This window comes from Malaclemys terrapin, chromosome 3 (assembly GCF_027887155.1).
Source record: "Malaclemys terrapin pileata isolate rMalTer1 chromosome 3, rMalTer1.hap1, whole genome shotgun sequence".
NCBI lineage: Eukaryota > Metazoa > Chordata > Testudines > Emydidae > Malaclemys > Malaclemys terrapin.
Window position 1 is genome coordinate 42,729,814 of NC_071507.1, and position 20,739 is coordinate 42,750,552.

General features: G+C 42.0%; 2 protein-coding genes across 4 annotated transcripts in view; both read left to right on the forward strand.

Annotated features, from left to right (window-relative positions):
- RCOR3 (REST corepressor 3) overlaps window positions 1-3,401 on the forward strand; it is a 36,613-nt gene extending 33,212 nt beyond the window's left edge. The window contains exon 12 of the mRNA XM_054021674.1: window positions 379-3,401. Coding sequence (XP_053877649.1) covers window positions 379-717 — 339 coding nt within the window. The 3' untranslated portion in view covers window positions 718-3,401. The remainder of the gene's footprint in view (window positions 1-378) is intronic.
- A 2,527-nt stretch (window positions 3,402-5,928) lies between these two features.
- The window catches only part of TRAF5 (TNF receptor associated factor 5), a 34,608-nt gene continuing 19,797 nt past the window's right edge, over window positions 5,929-20,739 (forward strand). For 2 of the 3 annotated variants that reach the window (XM_054021420.1, XM_054021422.1), the window contains exon 1: window positions 5,929-6,179. The gene's annotated coding sequence lies outside the window, so the exon portion shown is untranslated. Of the gene's footprint in view, window positions 6,180-15,247; window positions 15,370-20,739 lie in introns of all 3 variants that reach the window. The other variant, XM_054021421.1, reaches the window with a different exon arrangement.

The window sequence follows — 20,739 nt, forward strand, 5'->3', positions numbered from 1 at the left end:
ACGTATTAGTAAGCATGAGTTGAGGAATAGCACTTAATTCAGTGAAATATAATGTAAGCTTAATCTGATTGTGATACACTAGTGTACTTGAAGGCCTGATCTTGATCTTATAAGCTTCATTGGGAACAGGATTGGGCCTCTAATACTGAATTTCTTATGACTGTATTTAATGTTTAAAAAAAAGTAGATTATTGTTTCATCAATATTCTATTTTTAGTTCCACTATTCAGCAGTTTAGAAATTAAAATGCTCAGTAACTTTTGTTTTTTCAATGTCAAAAAAAGCTTGTGCTTTCGATATAGTGGACACTGGCAACCCAAACTGCATTTTGTTCTGGACAGGATGGCTCTTTTTACATAACTTTTTGTCTTTGTGTAGGGACAAGCCACGCAGATCACTCAGTGTTTAGGCCCTTCGCCTCCAGCACAGGCATCTGCTCCAGCAACCCCTGTAGCAACTTTGAACCAGCCTCCTCCGTTACTTCGTCCAACGCTTCCGGCTGCTCCTGCTCTCCATCGTCAGCCTCCACCACTTCAGCAACAGGCTCGATTTATTCAGCCAAGACCAACCCTAAACCAGCCCCCACCACCACTCATCCGCCCAGCTAATTCTATGCCTCCTCGTCTAAATCCAAGGCCGGTATTATCCACAGTCAGTGGCCAACAGCCACCCTCACTTATTGGAATTCAGACAGAATCACAGTCCACTCTGCACTAAAGAAGTGAAATAGGTCAGAACTACCGTAACTCCTTCGATAAAATTTTATCAATGTCCACTTTTCTCAAATAATGAAGGGGAGAAAAGAGCAAGCCTTCCAAGGTATTGTGAAGCAGTTTTACACAGAGAAGCAAGCTAATAATCTTAGCAGTGGAACCGCATGAACGACCATCTGTATAAAAGAATCTTCTGTGCAGAAGACTTGTACAGCAAAAAAATGCCTACAGTTCACCCTTATCCATATGAATAACGGTCGAAGGAAGCTAATCTCTTAAGCAAATAAACGTTCTGTGCACCAAGATTTTGTTTAACTGATTTTTTACTCTATTTATTTTATTAAAGTTCTTTATATTGAAACATCTTAGTACAGGAATGCAGAGTCTGGCAGATTTAGGAACTGTGACAACTCCTTAACTGACAGTAGAAATTAAAGTGGGGGATTATTTTTTTGTTTTCCTATGTTAGGAGTGCAAGAATTAATAGTCTGCAGTTCAGATATACAATAGAAGTATTTCATGCACTTTTAAACTATAGACTTTTTTATAGCTTTCTCAAAACAGACTTTACTTTCTTTAAAAAGATACTTGCTCATTAAATACTCCTTTTGAAAGAGTAATCTGAAGATCTGCTCAGCTATTGTACCAAACATGTTAAATCTAGCAGTGTGTGTTCTAATCATATAAACCCTCTGATACCAGGCATCTGATTTCCTAGTGCAAAATTATAGGAAGTGGATGTGCCAGCAACTTCCAGGTCCAAGGAGATGATGAAAAATACCAGTGATGACCACTGTTGTAATGTGGCTACTCCACTTATTACACTTACAGTTGAAGTACAGTAGTTTTTAATCCCTTTGTAAATGGTCATATCTAGAGTTACATACTCTATATTATTGCTCTTTACCTAAAGCTTTAACTAAAATACTGGTAATGCCAATTAGCAGGGAATGTTTCCTCAAATGTTGTGATGGTGGGACTATGTGAAACAACCTCATTTCAGAGAAGGCTAAATGGTTATCTGAGCGTTCCCTTCCCCCATCTGGGTTTGGTTTTTTGTTTATTTGTATTAAATCAAATACAAAACAATTAAATAGTAATGCAGGTCTGCATTTGGTGTTTATTGATCCTTCTAAATTTTTTTTGGTTAGGCGTTGGGGGACTTCACTGGAGAAACTAAATTATCCCAATTATCTGAAATTATAATTTGTGTCTTTAGTGACAAAAAGATAAAATGTGAAGTTGTAAGTTTGTCAGCTCTCCTAAAAAACCTAGGCCAGAAACTTGGGTAAGGAAGTGTTTAAAGTTACTGTTTGGGAACCAGTGTGGAGTGGGTCAAGCTATGGAAAAAGTGTTCGCTTTTAAACATTGTGTCCTGCACCCATATTGACCACCTCACTGTTCTAGAAGCTCTTTTAGCTGGAACAGTGTTTGAATATTTTAAGTATAATTCCATAACTCTCTGTTCTTGGCCTAACACAGACTGGGCCTTAAAAATAAACTGGATCTTCAGTTTGAAATTGGAATTTACAATCCTCAGTCTCCCACAGCTTCAGTGGTTCAACTGTCCTGATGTTTTACAGTTTAACAGTTTTGCTGAAATCTTGTATCTGTGCAAAGGGAAGTTCTTGTAGAAGCCTTTTACCTACTACATTTGTAACTTAAATATTAAAATCAGACATGTAGCCTTAATTGTGGTTACAGTGTCAACCCTACCTAAAAACACTTTCCAGAAATGGTAAACTTAGGAGACTTTGTTTTTTGAAACATCTGTCTCTGCTAATGTTCTTAGCTCTAAGTTCAAAAGTCCCTTTTTGGGGTTTTTTTTCACACCAAAATTAGATTCCCAGCCACCATATGGACATTTAGATAGTGACTGTTCCAGAAAGAAAAGCAGCATTGTAAAACAAACTATGAAGAGTTCTTCGTGATTGCTGGAACTTTTTGTTTTGGGGGGTCAAAAGGGCCCCTCAAACAACTACATGAAGTCTGGCTGACCTACAGACTTTTAGGCTGACAAGAACCCTGTCTTGTGCATTTTGACATAACTGTTTAAATAAATATCTAATTTTAATTGTTACTTAAGTAGAATGCATCTTTCAGTATTTTTTTAAGTATTGATATCAAGTCTCCCTGGTGTGTGTACTGTACCTTTGCTAATTTTTGTCTTGTCTATTGTCAATAGAATTTCAGTATGCAAAATGTTGGGTGTTGCAGTACAGTTGGACACCACTGACTGCTATCAACTGTTCAGTACATTGTAATTCAATTTAATCCTGTTTAAATATTCTGTAACTGGGCAAAGGTGCTGTATTTGGGGGGCAAGGGTGTAGTGTACTTTTAGTTTACGTACACTGTGGCACACTGTAGGGAAATTAGCAGTTGTAGTACTAAACAAATATGTACATAGCAAAATGTCCTTTTTATTGTGTGCTTTGCAGAATATGTGCATACAGTTTGCACGTCTCGTTATGGGGGTGGGGGTTTGTTTTTTAAACAGTGTTTTTGCCTGGAAGAGTGATATGCTTGCTGCTTAATCAAAGGATTAAAGTTTTAAAGGAATCTGTGTCTTCTATTTTTATGTACCTTGTAATTGTCTGAAATTTTAGGGCCCTTATACTGTGATTATCTTCTAAATTCACTTATATTTTTTTAATAATTAGAAATAAAATTATACATTGGTGTTAATTTCAGTGGAGATTTTGTTTTTGCTATACCACTAATCTCCTGGTTTTGTCTTTTTATAACTAGTTTAGGAAATGAACTCAACTAATTTTCAGGTTGTCTTAATTTTGTCACGTTTAAGAAATATAAAATGATTGCACGCTTTTATTAAGTTTGACAGAGAAAGTGTATCCTACATTGTTCAGAAACAATATAACTTTACAGCTCCTCTTTTGTACTGTTTATTTTCAGTTAATAAAGAAATGTAAACCGCAACTATTGAAGATGAATGACAAAATTAAAAGTGCAAGGTATGATCTGGACAAAGTGTTCTTAGGTTCAAGAATCTGATTCACAGAAATGGAATATAGAGGCACACAAAGTTCCAGTCTTAGTTGTTCAGCTTTAAATGACATTGATTATGAATTGGAACATTACCTTTTGGTACCATAAAGGAAGTGTACATAGCACTTATAAGTCCCAACTTGGAAGAATTTACAGTCCATATAAAGTAAAACATGGAGCAACCGTTAAGTTATGGGGGAGTCTAGGTGGACGTAGTGACATTGCAACTGTAAGAGGCACTCTTGGAAAAGTGTGGCTTGCGTATAATGTTGACTGGTATGGGCTTGTGTGTTTTGCCTGCAAAGGAGAGGAAGCAGCTTGAAACAAGGTCTGAAGTTCAGAGCAAGGAATGAAGGGAGTAATAAGAGGAATAGGTTGTGCTTGCAATAAGGAAGGGACTATAGGAAGGCAAGGATCTTCAAAATGTGTTAAACTGGAAAGCCAGTGAACGGATTTGAGGGATTGCTCTGGAGTCTTTGTAAAAAAAAAAAAAAAAAAAATTATATATAGATATAGATATAGATATATTAATAAAGAGCAAATAGCCCTTTAAAAGAAATCACTAGTGTGCAGAACAAGCATTTTATTATTTTAATGTAAAAATTGGGTAACTTTAGTAAATGTAGTTAGATTACAAATTCTTCTGCAGAGTCATGCTGAGACTGAAAGTTGGTAGGAGTAAGAGCTGAATCCCTCTGGTTTGTGAAAGTATTTACAGAATGTCATGATAAAGACACTTGTCTTCAGAGAGCAGGGCAGTAAGTGAAGGGTAATAGACAAACATAAGCTTCAAAATACAATATGGTTCTGCTAAAATTATATTTATAGACTGGTACAAATTAATATGAATCTTTGGTTGCTTTTTTAAATGGAGAGAAGAATAGGAAGCCAGGTTTAAGTGCTTTACAAGAAATTCTATTAAAGGGATGTTTTGAAGTGCATGGAAGTTACTTGCACAGCTCTTAGGACACTATCAGAGTTGATGACTAAAATTGAACCTGCCTTTAAAAAAAAAACCTTATTTTCTTCTGTTGTGTTCTCTACTAAATGTTCCTTAAATTCAAAGGGCTTCCATCAAAAGATTCTTTAAGAGCTTGCTTCCTCAGTACCATTCTCCACAAGCAAGGATGCCTATCTTCAGATTGCTAAAGTCATTTTCAATGTTTTGGATCCTTTTCGATGCCTTAAAACTACTATGAGATTCAGGGCAATAATTAATTTTACTACTTCCTTTAGCAGGTAACTTGCTTCAGTCTTTGAAGGGGAATCAACTTGGTCTGATGGTGCTTTTCCATTGCTATGTACTATTATCTTGTTGTCTTTCATTCAAATCTGCCACGGTTTGACAGATCTTAAAACTATGTATATATGGATGCTGGGTGCATTTCATCATTGAAAAACAGCCACTTCTGGGATAAAAGTGAACATTCTCTAAACAGCCCATAGCAAAAGTAGACTAGTAGTGGATTTCATTTAATTAGGAAATGCCTCCTGGTGTCATTTCTGCATCATACTATTTATCACGACATACTACTGCTTTACTTCTGCAATGTAAGTATTTTTTTTAAAGTGGGTGGATGTCTGACTATCTTGGTAGTAGACTAGAATGCTTTCTGTATAAAATCAGAGGCGTTACATGCTACCATTATTTAGTATTACTGTTTGTTGTGTTCCATGTAGCCAGTTGCATTTTGGAAATGGGTGATATTTTCTACTTGTTACACTTATTTCATAAGATTATTTGAAATTTTGGTTGGTGGCTTCAGTGACTTAACAGGTGTGTAATTTTTACATGGGAGTAGGCCCATGGACCTCAATGGGGCTGCTGTGAATAAAGTTACAATCATGTTGAAGCTTTTGCAGAAATGGGGTCTTAACTCGCCCCCACTCACGCAACTGTATAATTTAAGACCATTGTCATTAGAGATGAAGACACCTGCTTAGCTCTTAGCTGCACCCGCACCTGCCGCGTGGGGTGATGCCGGAGGCTCAGCGCGTACAGAGTTGCTGGGCTTTTCCCTGCCCCCCTCCGTCCATGCAGGGACAGCGCTTTGAGCGCCTCTGGCGGCCGAGGCTAGAGACGAGCCAGAGCTCGCGGGGTGGGGGTAGGGAGCAAAGCCACAATGAGCCCTACCCAGCAGGCCTGGACCCGGCAAACCCCTCCCCGCTGCATGGCCCGCCCCTCCCAGGGGGAGCCGAGCCGAGCCGAGCCCCACGCGGGCTCAGGCAGAGGCGCTATGCCCCTTTCTCTCCCCACCCCCGGAGGCAGCAGGGCGCGCAGTTGCCGTGAAACCGAAAGCAGCGAGTAGCAGCCAGCGCTTCCCTTCGCCGCGCCCTGCGCCGCCTTCCCCCCCGCCGACGAGGCCGGGCTGGGGCTGCGGAGCCACCGCGGCTGGCGGGAAAGTTGGCCGAGCCGGACCCGGCTGCTGCCGCCCGCAGCAAAGCGAGCCGCTGGCGGTGAGTAGCGCGCCAGCTGGCCGAGGCGTGCGGGGGTGGGAGGGGCATCAGCCCCGCAGCTCTGCCCCTGCGGCCCGGGGCGCGCAGAGAACAAAGCCCGGCTGCATTGACAGCTCCGCCTCACGTGCGAGGCGAGCTCCCTGCACCTGCGGGGCCGGGGCGCCAGCGACCCAGCTGCCGAGTGGCTGGGCTGGGCTGGGCTGGCTGCCAGGGAGCGCCTCCGGGCTGCTCGCTCTCGTGCGGTTGGGCCGAGGCGTTGTGGGTCTTTGTGTCTGGCTCAACTGCCAGCCGCAGCCCGGAGGGGAGGCGGCGATGCCGCCAGCCAGAGCCTGGGAATGCAAAAGTTCAGCTTCTCCTAGCAATGCTCCCGCGCCCGCCTGCTGCGGGGTGTGCGCCCTGGGGGAGGCCCGGGGCGAGCCTGGCTGGCCGCCGGGGAACATCGAACCCCTTAGGGGCGCCCGGCGCAGCCCTTGCACGCCTCGGAGTCCCGCTGCAAGTCACCGAGCGCGTGGGCTGCACCGTGTTTGCAGAACCGGCCTTTGGCGTGCTTGGAAGTACCCGTTATTTCTTCTTCCCTATAGTCATGGCTGTGCATTGTCTCGGTTAGAGCTCCCCTAATGCCCGGCAGCAGGTGCCCCGTCTGCCGGCCGGGAACGCAGGCCGGAAATGCAGCTGTTACTGGAATATCTGAGCCATACAAAACTGGGAACCTTTTGAACTTATTGTAAAGTCAACTCTGGTACCATTCTGTTTAAAAAAAAATCATTCTAGTAATGTTTATGCCTAGTTACTTTCTGGTAGGGCTCGAGGCTCTCTGAAGGAGTGAATTAGGGTCAGGGTTGCTGGGTTGAGACAGCCCAAGGTGGATACAGGGCCCTTCAGTTTAGATTACATTAACACACATGTGCACCCTATTTTAAGTAAGCAAAATTTACCTTGCAACAATATTCACTATATCCTGTTTTGTGGTGTGTGCACTCCCTGAGTCCTAACAGCTGCCAAAGCAGCAGCTTCCTATTGGATTGTCATTCTTTAATATAGCTAAATGCGTCTGACGAAGTGGGTATTTACCCATGAAAGCTTATGCCCCAATACGTCTGTTAGTCTATAAGGTGCCACAGGACTCTTTGTCGCTTAATATAGCTAAGACACTAAATGCTCTCTGAAACACCTTTCCAAGTGCTTTCGTCTTTTCTTATTAATTTAGATGTAGCCCTTATAACGCTTTATCATTTTCTTTTTAGTGTGACAAGGTCAACGTAAAAAAACCTGAACACAGATAATGCACTATACAGTTCTTTATCTTCTCTCTTTTTATGTTTATAAGGCCCTCATCACCACAGTATAGGATTTCCTTTTTATTTATAAAAGCATAAATAAGCACCCATTTCCTGTGTTAAATTAGGTAAGGGCATCTAACATCATTAATTTCTCTTACCACCCTAATGAATACATACCAGCCAACAAAATAGAAGATCCCCAGAGCAGGTATAATACCTCCCCTTTAACACTTAGTGCACTTCCTTCCCCCCTAATGCTCAATGGAAAATGTTGATGTTTTGTACCATGCCCTGAAGGTTAACAGATCTGGATTCTGGCAGATGAGGGGAGGAGAGCAAATTCAAAAGTGGAGGAACTCTCTTGACAAATGCCTTTTTAGCAGCTCTGACCTTTTTAAATTGTAGAGAATCTGCATTGTATTATGCAATGGGAGATGTGGTTGTACTTGATTAAAGATATGCAAGGGGTGTGTTTACTTGTGAGGCACAAGGTTTTGATCACGTAAAGTACAGTCAGCCATCTGAGAACTGGCAGAGAGGAGTGCTGATATTACTGCATTTATTGAAGCTGGTACTGCTTTGGTTTTTGTTCATTTGGCTGATGCTTCCTGGCAACAGCCAGTATAATTTTTCCTTTCATAAGTTCCTCTTACACATGGGGTGAATGAAAGGTTACAGTGCTTTGTTTACTAAGAAATAATTCTGTCAAGGTATTCAGGTCAATGGGGGCTCTAGGGAACAATAATATACACTTATATTTTTAAACCATTCTGTTTGAAGGCCTAAGAGCAACAGCACTGTACAAAAATTAACAAATAAGCAGAAAACTTCAGCTGTTCTGTCACTTTATGGTATTGGAGGCATTGGCTTAGATAAATATCTTGTTTGCATTTGTATTTATTTTTTTCCTGTGGATTTCATTGAACAGTTCCTCTATGATTTGAGCTGATTAGCATCATAGTGGGGCACATGGTATGCTGACCTCTCTGTCCAAGGTGGACTTAATAACAGAAGATGAATAGAATTATCCAATGTTGAGAGTAGAGAAGTAGGCAGATCTGGGTCTGTTCTCAGTTTTACTACCTACTGACTGGATGACAGTGGCAAATCATTTAGGTACATTGACCCCAGTCCTGCAAAGACTTAAGCACATGCTGAATTCTGTGCAATGTGGGCCCAGTTAACTTCATGGAGACAGCTCATAGTATGTTAAGTTAAATGTATGCTTAAGTTTTTTCCGTGTGTGTGTGTTCCTTACCTCACTCGGGTGCTGTAAGATTAAGTTCATTAATTGTAAATTGCATTGAGATCATTTAGTGGAAGGTAGTGTAGAAATGCAAAATAGAACTGTTATGCAAAAACCCCTAGTGACTACATAAACCACAAGGAGAAGAGCAACCTACAAACAAGTTTCATCCAACGCAATCATTATAAAATACAAACACCCAGTCATATTGCATTTTTCAGTCTTTGCTATTTTGGGACATAGTCTGGTTTAAGATACAAAGTTACCCTTGTTAAATCTGGGATAACTGGCCTTGTGCCTACATAGCCAGGATATGGCCCTTAATAATATATCAAAGAATAATAAATTATAAGCTATTGTTTACTATTCCTTTAAGTATAATAGGTATATCTCACAACTACTTAAATCAGAAATGTAATGGATGACCATACAAATGTGGGCTGCTTGCTGTTGTCTGTGAAATCCACCTCTGTTTATCTCATCGATGACCACCGTCCTCAGACTATGTAGTATGGCTTTTCTTCCTCCCTCAAGGACCAATGGTCAGAACTCCATGTGGACCATGTTGGTGCTGTGCCCAGGGCTGGCCAGCGGAGGTCACTCAAGAAAGAAGCCAGATGTAGGATCTTCCTTCCCAATGAGTAGAGTTCTGCACAGACACAACATTTGTATCCGCATCCCCGGATATACGTGGATTTGCAGGGCTCTACCAATGAGAGAGGGGTTGGTAAGGCCACTGTATCTAAACCAGTGGTTCTCAACCTATTTATCATTGGGGGCTGCATATGCGTTATGTGGGCCACAGGTTGAGAACCACAGCAACCCCCTCCAAAAAAAACAACCCCCCACAGTCCTCTATGCCCAGCATCCCCTGCCCAGAGACCCCTCCACAGAGCTGGTGCAGGAGCGGAGTCCTGGTTGTGGGGCTGGGCAGCAGCTGGACCCGTCTCGTGACCCTCCAGGACCCGGACCCCTGGCACCCGGCCTGGAGGAGAGTACCCGGCGCAGGCCGGCAGTCAGGACCCAAGGCGCGGGGCCAGGAGCAGAGCCCCACCTAAAATCTGGGGGTGCTGCAGCACCCCCCACCCCCTCGCTGCTCAGAGCTTGCACCACAAATCTGCCCAGAGACCTACTCTCCTGCCCCTGCCTCCCTGGGGCACTTACCAGCCCCCTGCTGGCAGGAGCGCTCATGCAGGCTGCCAGATGCTGTCTCCCCCTCAGCCAGTCCCCTTTCAGATCTGAGACGCAAATTTTGAATTTTTTTTAGCGTACAGCTGGGCCGCAGCTGTGTACTAATTGGACTGGTTTAGAACTGCTTATCTAAATGGTAAGTCCCCTGCAGTACAAAACAGTAAAGCTGTCTCCACAGAGTGTGTCTGTTCCTGCTCCACCGTCTGCAGAAAGGATTCGTTCCCCGTCTCCCAGCAGAGATCCCTGGTGCCCAGTCAAATTGCTTGTGCTGGCTGCGAAGGAGAGGGCTTTGCTCAAAATAGCTGGCTTGCATTTGCTCTGTAAATGATTGATAGTAAAATTATAGCCCTCTAATCATACAGTATGTATGATGTTAAATATTCTTCCTTATTAAACATCCTTCTCTCTTTACCGTGCACAGTATTTTGAAGATGGTCTGATTTTCTTCAGATTTTTTTTTAAAGCTAATATTTCCCCTTTATTTTAAGAGCTGCCAATCTTCGGTGTCACCATTGCCACCAATAGTGATTTCAGATGGTCATGAAAATCACTTTTGCTTTCAGACATTTGATAGTCTATTGCTAAAATTCAATCTACATTTTCTTAATCATATCAGACATAGTGGTGTGACTGAATAAAAAAGAGGGCTCATGAAGGAGGAGAGTGATCTGAGAGCCATTAATAATGTAATTTAGCATGGGAGGGAGGGCAACCTTTTGTGGGGGTGAATTAAGATAAGAGTGTAACTTTATTGTAGTAATTCAGATGAATGAGCTGAGTTGATTCTGGGGTTTCTATTCACATGCTGATTAAAATTGTTATTAAAGTTAATGTTTAAAGTCAAATTTACACAAGTTAAGAGGGAAGGTACTGTCCCTCTGGGGTCAGGCTTGAGTTATAAAGGATTACAAGTATCGGTTACAAGGTTCACGAGATACATACATAGCACATAACCAGCATAGACCCACAGTGGGGTGCAGGAGATTTTAAAACGTCAGTGGATAAGTGGGCTCGGGTACGCCACCCATAGAATGTATTTAGAGTCCAAGTCAGTATTGGTGTAGTGAATAAGTACATGGGTGAGATGCGTCCCTTGGTTCATCAGGGAAGGAAGTGGGTTGTTTCCCTGGCTGGCAGTCTCAATTACTCGACCTGGTACTGGTGGTGTTTAGTACATTCAGAACAAATCAAATTGCCAAGAGTGGTGAAAATTTAAAAACAAAAATCTTTTAGGTACTTGCACTGGATGGTGTTGGGGAAATCAGTTGCAGCCTTGTATAGTAGCTGTCAGTGAGTTAATAGGCAGATTATTATAGCCCATCGCTAAGACCCCAGTCCTACAAAAAATGCAATGATCGACTCATCTGTTTGCAAAAGTGAGACCTTATTTTGGCCCTAATGCACTTGCATTTAAGATTTTTTTTTTTAAAGAAAAACTAGTATTATGACCTTTCTTTATCTCTCATCATCCTTTTCTTTTTTCTCTCTTCCTGCCACTTCTCTATGTGTTGCCTCTGTTTCCTATCACATTTCTTTTCACTCTCTCTCATTATCCCTTTCCTGTCTGTTTTCTCACTTACCTTCATCCTCTCCCCACATACTTTAAAATAAATAATCCTTTACATCCTTCCTCCTTTCTCTTGGAGGGTCTGCAAAATACTTCTACCTGCAGAAGAAATTGGAAAGGGGTACCTGAACAATAGTGTGAGACTAGTTTCAGAGTAGCAGTGTGAGACTAGTGCTTTCTTTTCACTTGCAGAGTGAAATTGACTAAAACTTGTGGCACCTTAGAGATTAATAAATCAAATAAATTTGTTAGTTTCTGAGGTGCCACAAGGACTCCTCGTTTTGTTTTGTTTTTTGCTGATACAGACTAACATGGCTACCTACCCCTCTGAAACCTGACTAAAACTGGGATTCTAGTCCGTCTCAACTTCTCTTTTCAGGGTTTTCCCCAAAGCTTTCCTAGAAGCAGATGACATTTTCTGGTGCTGTGCTCACATAAAATTATGTTTTCCTCTAAGCACTATCTCATGCAAATGAAATAAAGTAGGAGTAGCACTTCCTTCTACAGCTACCAGACTTTTGTGGAAAATCCACATAACAGCAATTATTCTGACCTCCACAAATGCAAAGGTTGCATATACTCAACATCTCAGTCACGATAAGTCCTGAGGGCAGATGTTATTTGTAAAGATGGGGGGGAAGAGGGAGGAATCAAAGTTCCAAACCTACAAACTCTTAATCATGCTAGTAGTCTTAGGCCTTGTCTGTACAGGAGTTGCAACAGTTTAATTGTCCAACTGAAGCAAGGCCCTACGCTAAAACTTGATGACATTTCTGTCTGTTTGCCTGTATGCATTACGATAACTTTTGACCACTCAATCTGATCCATTCCAAATTTCAGGAAACGTTCTAGGAATCGGTGGGTAGAAACTTGTTGATTTGGGTGAAAATCAGAATACTGGAAAGAGATGGAGGACAAGAAAATGGAGTCCCTTGAATCTGGTTAGCAGATCCAACAGTTTCAACCATCTCTGTAACTGTAGATCAAAGAACTGGTTGATGGCAGCCATTAACAACTTCCAGCATAACAACAGTCTCAGCTCTGCCCATTGTCCCAGTGCAGTTTATAATGTTGACACCCTGACTTATCTCCCAGATAGAAAGAAATAATAAGAATGTTAGGGAGGAAGAAGGGCGGGGCAGGGGGGGGGGAAAGGGAGCACCCAGAGCCCTCCTAGATGGGAGGGGGGAAAATGGGAATAATGGAATGTGGCAGAGAGAAATGTTGGGGAGGGGGGTGGACACACAGAGACCCTGTGGGACCCAAAGGTCCCTATTCTTTGTAAACAGCTCTCATCTCAAACCTGACAAACTCACTACATCAAATGCATTGTATTTGTCCATAAAGGGTAACACGTAAGGTCTCTATTGAAAGATTGCAATTCATTTATGTTCATGATCATAGAATGATCTGTGTGTGGGTCGTTTTGAAGGAATAACGAAACTATATTGAAGTTTATACTCTTATGGTCCTAAAGTTAAAAGGAGTCGGAAGGGAGTAATATGGGAGTGATGGTCTGTTCATTGCCACCCCGCCCTGGTTAGCCGGTGATATAATGCAAGGCTCTGTTGTTTACCATTGCCCCATCCCAGAACAGTCAATGGAAAACTATCAAAGACAACTGAAAACAATCGAAACCACTTGGAGGTAAAAAAGGAACATTATATCAGTTGTGGGAATTGTCCGGTCTATGAATTAAGACAAAAGACCAGTACAGTATAACCGAGTGGGGAGAGGCGTGCTAGATCCAATCACTGAAGAGACATCTTGCTGAATGCGGGTTTTTGTCATGAAATAATTGGATTGTGGTTCCTGTGAAGCCACCCAGCTCTGCAACAGACTGCATGTTGGAAGGTGGGGGTCAGGGTGGGGAGGGAACTTTTTGGCCTTGGCTACACTTGGGAATTCACAGCGCTGCTGTGGCAGCGCTGTGAAGCATGAGTGTAGTCGTGCTCTCGCACGAGAGAGAGAGCTCTCGCAGCGCTGTAAGGACTCCACCTCTCTGAGGGGAGTAGCTTGCAGTGGAGCGAGCGAGCGTGCAGCACAGCAGGCGCTGATTACACTGGTGCTTTACAGCGCTGCACTCGCTGCGCTCGGGGGAGGAGGGCGTTTTCACACCCCTGAGCGCAGCAAGTTGCAGCGCTGTACAGCGCCAGTGCAGTCAAGGCCTTAGTAGGAAAAATAACTACACCTGTACCCCGATATAACGCAACCCGATATAACACAAATTCGGATATAACGTGGTAAAGCAGCGCTCGGGGGGGTGGGGGGGAGGACTGCGCACTCCGGTGGATCAAAGCAAGTTCGATATAACGCGGTTTCACCTATAACGCAGTAAGATTTTTTGGCTCTCGAGGACAGCGTTCTATCGAGGTAGAGGTGTATTAATAAGTGTAGGCCCAAGTTTGTGTTTCATGGTCTTATTTTGTATGGTAACCATTTGTTTCTATCGCACTCTTGTTTGTAGTGCCTTTTCTCTGTTTGCTTAAATAAACCTTTTGTTTCATTACAAGTGTTGTGTGGTTTACAGGAGCAGCGGTTTAAGGTAAAACTGGTAAACTGGGGTACACTGCTCCTTTGGAGGCAGAGGATCTGGGATTTCTGGGAATAGCCAGTGTCGGGCTGGATATCGCAGGGGAATGCTTCAAGGGGACTTGGGGACTGGGGTGCACCTATTGTTAAGGCAAAACCAGGGCTGGCATAGCCCAGAGGAGAGCACTTGAGTGGCTGAAAGGTTGGTGGTGGCAGAGGGTATAAAGGTATCTTTCAGTCCTGGGTTCCCTGAGAACTGTCACACCTTGGCATGAGGGAAGAGTGGTAGGGTTTCAGGAAGTCACTGAAATAGAGGGGGTTGGGAGGGTAGCACAAAGAAAGCTGGGAGGGGGGGGGATGGAAGGATGAAAGTAGCCCCCAGTGTATCCATTTAGCTTGGCAGACAGAAGCAACAAAGTGGGTGATCAACTAGTTCAGTGGTTTTCAAACTTTTTTTTCTAGGGACCCAGTTGAATAAAATTGTTGATGCTGCTGGCCGCTTCTGGGGCGCAACGCGGTGTTGGAACAGATAGGCATTAGCCTGCCTTAGCTGGGCAGCACCGCTGACGGGACTTTTAACATCCCGATCGGCGGTGCTCACCAGAGCAACCCAGTGCCTTACATGCCGCGACCCAGTACTGGGTCGCAACCCGAACTTTGAAAAACGTTGATCTAATTTAAATCTGTTTTTAAACCAATTTAGTTAAACTGGTGCAAACTCCAGTATAGTTGCTCTTCTTTTGGTGGTGTCGACTTAAGTTAAATTGAAAAGTTTGGTTTAAACCAAAATAAGACTATCCACACAGCCTTTTGCACAGATCTAACAAAATCCATTTAAAATAGCATCTTAAATTAAACTGGTGGCAATTTCTCGTGTTGACGTGCCCTTATGCACCTGACATGAGTGGGTCTACCTGTGTGAGTGAGGACTGCTTGTGTAAGAAAATGCAAGAACGGGCCCTTCCTTTTATTTACATCTTTACAAATGCCATGTTTCCTTGTGACCAAAGAATTGTCAAATCAGTTACAGCTCCATTGAAACTGGCAACATTTTAATGAAAACTAAAAATGCTCAGCAAGGAAAAATGTGAAAAAGGATATTTCTGAACTTATGTTTCTCCAGAGACAATCATGCTGCAGTGGGTAGGGTTGTATTATTTCAGTCACTGCAGCAGAAGTTTAAAGGAGGAATATTCTTAAATGGTTTGCCTTTTTGTCCTAACATTTTCTATGTTTATTGTTTTCTTTGTAGAGGTGATCTTTGCAAAGCTAGTCTTGGGGGATTTCCACTGCCTTGCTGTTTAAAACCTACTATAGTGTTGTTTTAACCACAGACCATCTCACTTTCTGTTCAGGAACAGCCACAGTTTTCAGGTACAGTTCTTTCAAAATAAATGTTGTAACTGTTGGCAATAGATTAATAATGGCACTTATATTTACCATCTTCAAAGCACTCTTCAAACATTAACTAATTTTAAACCTGATGTTTAAATAGCATGTGGATTTGTTAATGTAAAGCTTTAGGATTTGAAAGGGGTTGAGAATGATTTTGTAGTTTAACTTTAAGAATTCACATCAGATTATGTTGTTGCCAGAAGAGACATTAAGACATCCAAGCATGGGCACAGAAATTTCAAAGTGATTGTAGAAAAGGAAAGGCTTAATTATTAAATTTCACCATATTATAGTTTGAGCAAGAAAGGTGACTCTTACCATATCAGTGTTCTTTTTCATAAAGTTAATGTGTTACTCTACACACTTGAAATGCTGTTGTAGGAAAATTAAAGTGTTTTAATGAGTGACTGGATTACTGTGTACTAAGTGCAGTACCAATTTTACTTGGTTTATAGCTTTTCAGTGTTACCTTTTTATAGTTACAACGATTACTAGATGTTAAGGACAAAATTATTTTTTCATAGTTAAAAAACAGTATGTTTAAGACTAATGGTGTCCCCGTTATTGCCAAATATAGCAATGCAGATATACTATAGAGAACTCCTTGTACAGTAGAAACTCGCTAATTAACATTAATGACTGGGAGATCCATAGTAAATCAGCCAACATTACAAATAAGCAGGTCAGCAGAAAAATACAAACTCAAAGCTACTGCAGCACAAAAATTCCTTTTGTTTTTTTTTTTACATTTATAGTTTTAATTATTAGATATATGTACACACCATAGTGTGCTTTGTAAAAAATAAAGAAGTCTTAGTCTTATGGGATCTCACTACAATACTTGCCTGTTAAATCTTCACAAAGAAGTAGAGTGAGACTGCAGGGTGTTAATGAGAATTTGGGTTTGAGGATTAGCAAACTGATAATTAGCAAGGTTTTACTGTGAATTTATAATAAGGTGACAGGTTTCAGAGTGGTAGGTGTGTTAGTGTGTATCAGCAAAAACAATGAAGAGTCCTTGTGGCACCTTAGAGACTAACAAATGTATGCCCAAATAAATTTGTTAGTCTCTAAGGTGCCACAAGGACTCCTCATTTTTTTTTATAATACGGTGACATTTGAATTCAGGTTGGATTTGGTTTTGTGCTTTCTGCAGCAGCATCCCCTGTGGATCTTCAGGTTAGTATCCAATCAGGAATTATTGTTGTTAGAAGTATTAGCTCCTGCATACCAACCCTGGCTACTGTTGTGTGGCCACTAAGGACTTAGGACTGTGCAGGTAGGTGGAGTGGGAGCCAGCCCTCCAATGCAATGAGGGGTGTTCTTCCTCGTGGAGCCTCAGGATTGAGAAGCTACCCAGCAAATATCCAGAATCCTTTCCTCCCCTATGGGAAGCACTCCACAGTGTTGTGGGGATCCATGGATGTGGATTGCATTGCCAGTGCTTAAAATATATACTCCTAATATGTGGTAGGCCAGCTGTTATTTTCAGGTGATTCAGTATAATCTGCCATATCTTTAATCTGTATTTAATTATATGCAGTAGATCTTTAACCCATTTTACATTTCCACACACTGTGATATAATTCAAGCACTCTCTTGTCCCCCCACCCCTCCCAGTACAATTACTGCATGTCAGGGCTCCATATTACCAGTAAATCACATTGCTGGATACTGTAACTGTATAGCCCAATAATAGAGTCAGTTGGACCACCTTGCCCATCAGGCAGTTTGAGTGGATAATTTAATGAATGGTATTCCCTTCTTTTCCTTCATGTTTCTCTCCCCACACCTCCACTGCAGTGAGTTGATCTTAGACCTCTAACCTATACTGGATTTTGCAGGACATTTTGGCTGGATCAGACTTCCTATCCTAGTGTACCACAAAGGAAGACAGTTTTCTGAGGGAGGGACAGAGAGATTCTGTTTGCTCTGCCACATACTTTGGAGCCAAGGACATACTAAGTTGGGAGCCAGGAGACCATGAGTTTAAACTTCATACCTTATGACTGTTGTTTATACTTCCATGTACTTCATAGCCCTTACTGCTGAGCAATGTCTTATACCCCAACCCTAAAAGGCAATCACGATTTAGCCTCCCATTTTACAGATAAGGGAGTTGAGCATAGAACCCAGGTCTCTAGTATGGGAGGCTCAACTCTTACACACTGAGCCGCACTGCCTTTCAGAGGGAATGTACCAAATAATGTGCTTTGGTTATCTTATCTCTAATCATTACAACATTCTCCTATCTTGGAGCTAAGGCTGGAAACCAGGATTCCTGATCTCTAATATTCTACTGCTGTCTAGTAAAGAGTTGTGCAATACTGGCAAAGTGTGTTCCAAGTCCCGCTCTAGTGGCTGGTTCCCAGAGAGGTTAACGGTTACTTTTGTAGCTCGGGTGGTAGAGTCTGTGCTGGGAATCTGAAGATCTAGGATTCAGATCCGGCTGATGACCCATATAGGCGGACTTAATGGTTGCATGTGATTGAATTTGTTTTTTTTCCAGTTTTCTTTTTAAAATGTATTTAATTCACTTAGTGAGAGAACATATTGAAAACTGGTTTTATAGTTGAAAACATGTGTTATTGATAGTGCACACAATATAGGAATTCCACACTTTGGCCATTTCTCACATATTTTGGTTGCTGACATCAAAAATTAGTGGGTGCTTAGCACCCACCATCAGCCAACCTCCCTCCCTCCCCTCCAGCACTTCCCACCCACAGCCCTGCTGATCAACTCCTCCTCTTCCCTCCCACTGCCTCCTGCACGCCATGGAACAGCTGTTTGGCAGCATGCAGGAGGTGCTAGGAGGGAGGGGGAGAAGTGGGGGGGGGAAGAGACGTGGTGGGGCCTTGGGGAAAGGGGCAGGACAGGAAGAGGCGGGGTGGGGGCTTGGAGGAAGGGGTAGGGTGGGGGCAGGCCTGGAGTGGAGGGGGGGGTGTCGAGCGCCCCCCGGGTAGAGAGGAAGTCGGCGTCTGTGGTTGCTGGTTCACACACTGGCAAGTTTGAAGATTGAGAGGAATGGTTGACCTGTTTCAATAATTTGTTGGCATGAGGGCAACATTCTAGGGAGTAGTATCATCCTGATTGACTCATACCATGTTCCACTCAGGTCCTACTGTGTGTTCTGCATATATGTATGAACAAATAATTTAGATTATACATGGCCTATATAAATAGAAGGTGCATAACCTCATTTGGTCGGGTGCTAGTTAAAGGGGAATTGCCCTGATTTAGAACAATTTTTTTTTTTTTTGTACTGAAAACTTCCCATAGTAGATTTTTTTCAAAACTGTGTGGCTTAAGGATTTATGAGAGTGAGAAACCTATTGTAAAATAGCATCTGCATACAGAAAGATATGCATTGTGTTTATCCTGCCTTTGATGAGGTTGGCCTTTATTATGGTGGCATGGGTGTGGGTTGCTAAAGTAAAAAGCAGGGGTGACAGTGAGCACCTCTTTATTGTGTTGCTACCAAGATCTAGTTCTTGTGAAGCTATGTAATTAGTTCTAATGTGGGACATGGGCTTTGTGACCACTATTTAAACTCATTTTTGTAATGTAGGGTTAAAATTAATTATGTAATACAGCCTATAGAAATTCCTCTAAATCAAATCCTTTTTTTTTAATTTAGGTTTCCCTTCTGACACAAGTATCAGAGGGGTAGCCGTGTTAGTCTGAATCTGTAAAAAGCAACAGAGGGTCCTGTGGCATCTTTGAGACTAACAGAAGTATTGGGAGCATAAGCTTTCGTGGGTAAGAACCTCACTTCTTCAGATGCAAGTAATGTTACTCAAAGGTGCCACAGGACCCTCTGTTGCTCCTGACACAAGTGTGTCTCATATTATCCACCCCCATTTAATATTTTTAAAATAATATTTTGATGTGTGTGTGTGTGTGTGTGCTCACATTATAATAGTACAGTATGTTCACTTTGCATATTTAGTTGTTTGACATGCAAAAGTTAAAGCATACAGTACCTAGTATGTTGGTCAGACATCAGTTTAAGCAGAAAATTGATTCAGTTAACCCATAGAGCTCTTTATGTTGCAAAAATTACTTTTCCTGTGCTTGTTTTGCTTTGGTGTGAGTTGAAAGAACACAGGCATCAAATACTTGAAGCCGGAAGTGGATTTACAGTATCTGCACCCTAGTTTCCTGTGTCTAGCGTGAGTTACACAGGACATACACATTCATATCCAGGCATCATGTTTATTTGTAATGGTTCAGATCATATCATCTTGGATGTTCTGTAGCAACAGGCTTGTTTTAATGTATAGCTACACTGCTGAACTAGTCACACTGGGCGAAATTCATCACTGATGTAAACAGGTGCAGCTCAGTGACTTATACCAGTAGTGAATTTGGCCTTAATAGCTCAATTCAGCAGTGTGAACCCATGATCTTTTTGAGCTGTGCAAGACCTGGAATGCTACAGGTGCTGACTCCATTGATGGTCTACTTCTCTATTGAAAGATTAGTTTGTAATAGAAGCCTGGACCAGAAAATACAAACCTATTGGACAAGGAATTGCAGTCATGTGCTCCACAACTCCTTGTCCCCGTCATTATGTGCTGAACCTGTGAAGGCCACAGCTAGCTCCCCTTTCCATCCCCTAGAAGGGAGGCAGATAGGAAACTTGGCCTTTAAATGACCCTATATGTGCTTTGACTGCATTGGATGAAGAAGACTTCTTAGCTGAGATTTCTGATGGCAGACTTGCATATAGAAAGTACTTCGTTGAAAGTACTCCTCCCTGCACACTTGGACTTTTTAAATTTTCTGTAAACATGTAAGCATTGCTGAAATGGAGGAGAAGTCTTCATGAAGAAAAGAGGTGTGTGAGGGGGGTGAATATAGTCTTAGTATTTTACCTTGCTAAAAGTAACGATCTTCAGATCTTATGTGTGCATCTTAAAAATGCCTGAGGAAGGGAATATATTAATTCCAGCAAAGTAGTTGGAAGCTATTGGTGAAATAAGAGTGCTTTTCAGAAGGAGATAGACTAGTGTTGTTGAATTAATTAGCAAAGAGATTTATGAACGAGGTTTTGGATTTGACTTTAGATTACAATTGCATTTCTAATTAAATGTATTCTTTCAGATTTTTGTTGGTAAAATCAGGCTTGTGATATTTTTTTATCACTGATTTGTGTGTTTATGTATTGACATTACTGGATATGACACAGCTATTGGTAGCCCATATGGGAAGAATTTATCTTGTTGTTTGATATCATCTCCATGTAAGTCTAGGTGAAGGAACTTTGTTTCAGGTGCATATGTGAGGGGTTGAAGATAGTGAAATTTGCGTTCTGGATGTGTTCAGAAAAGAGGTGTGGGCTCT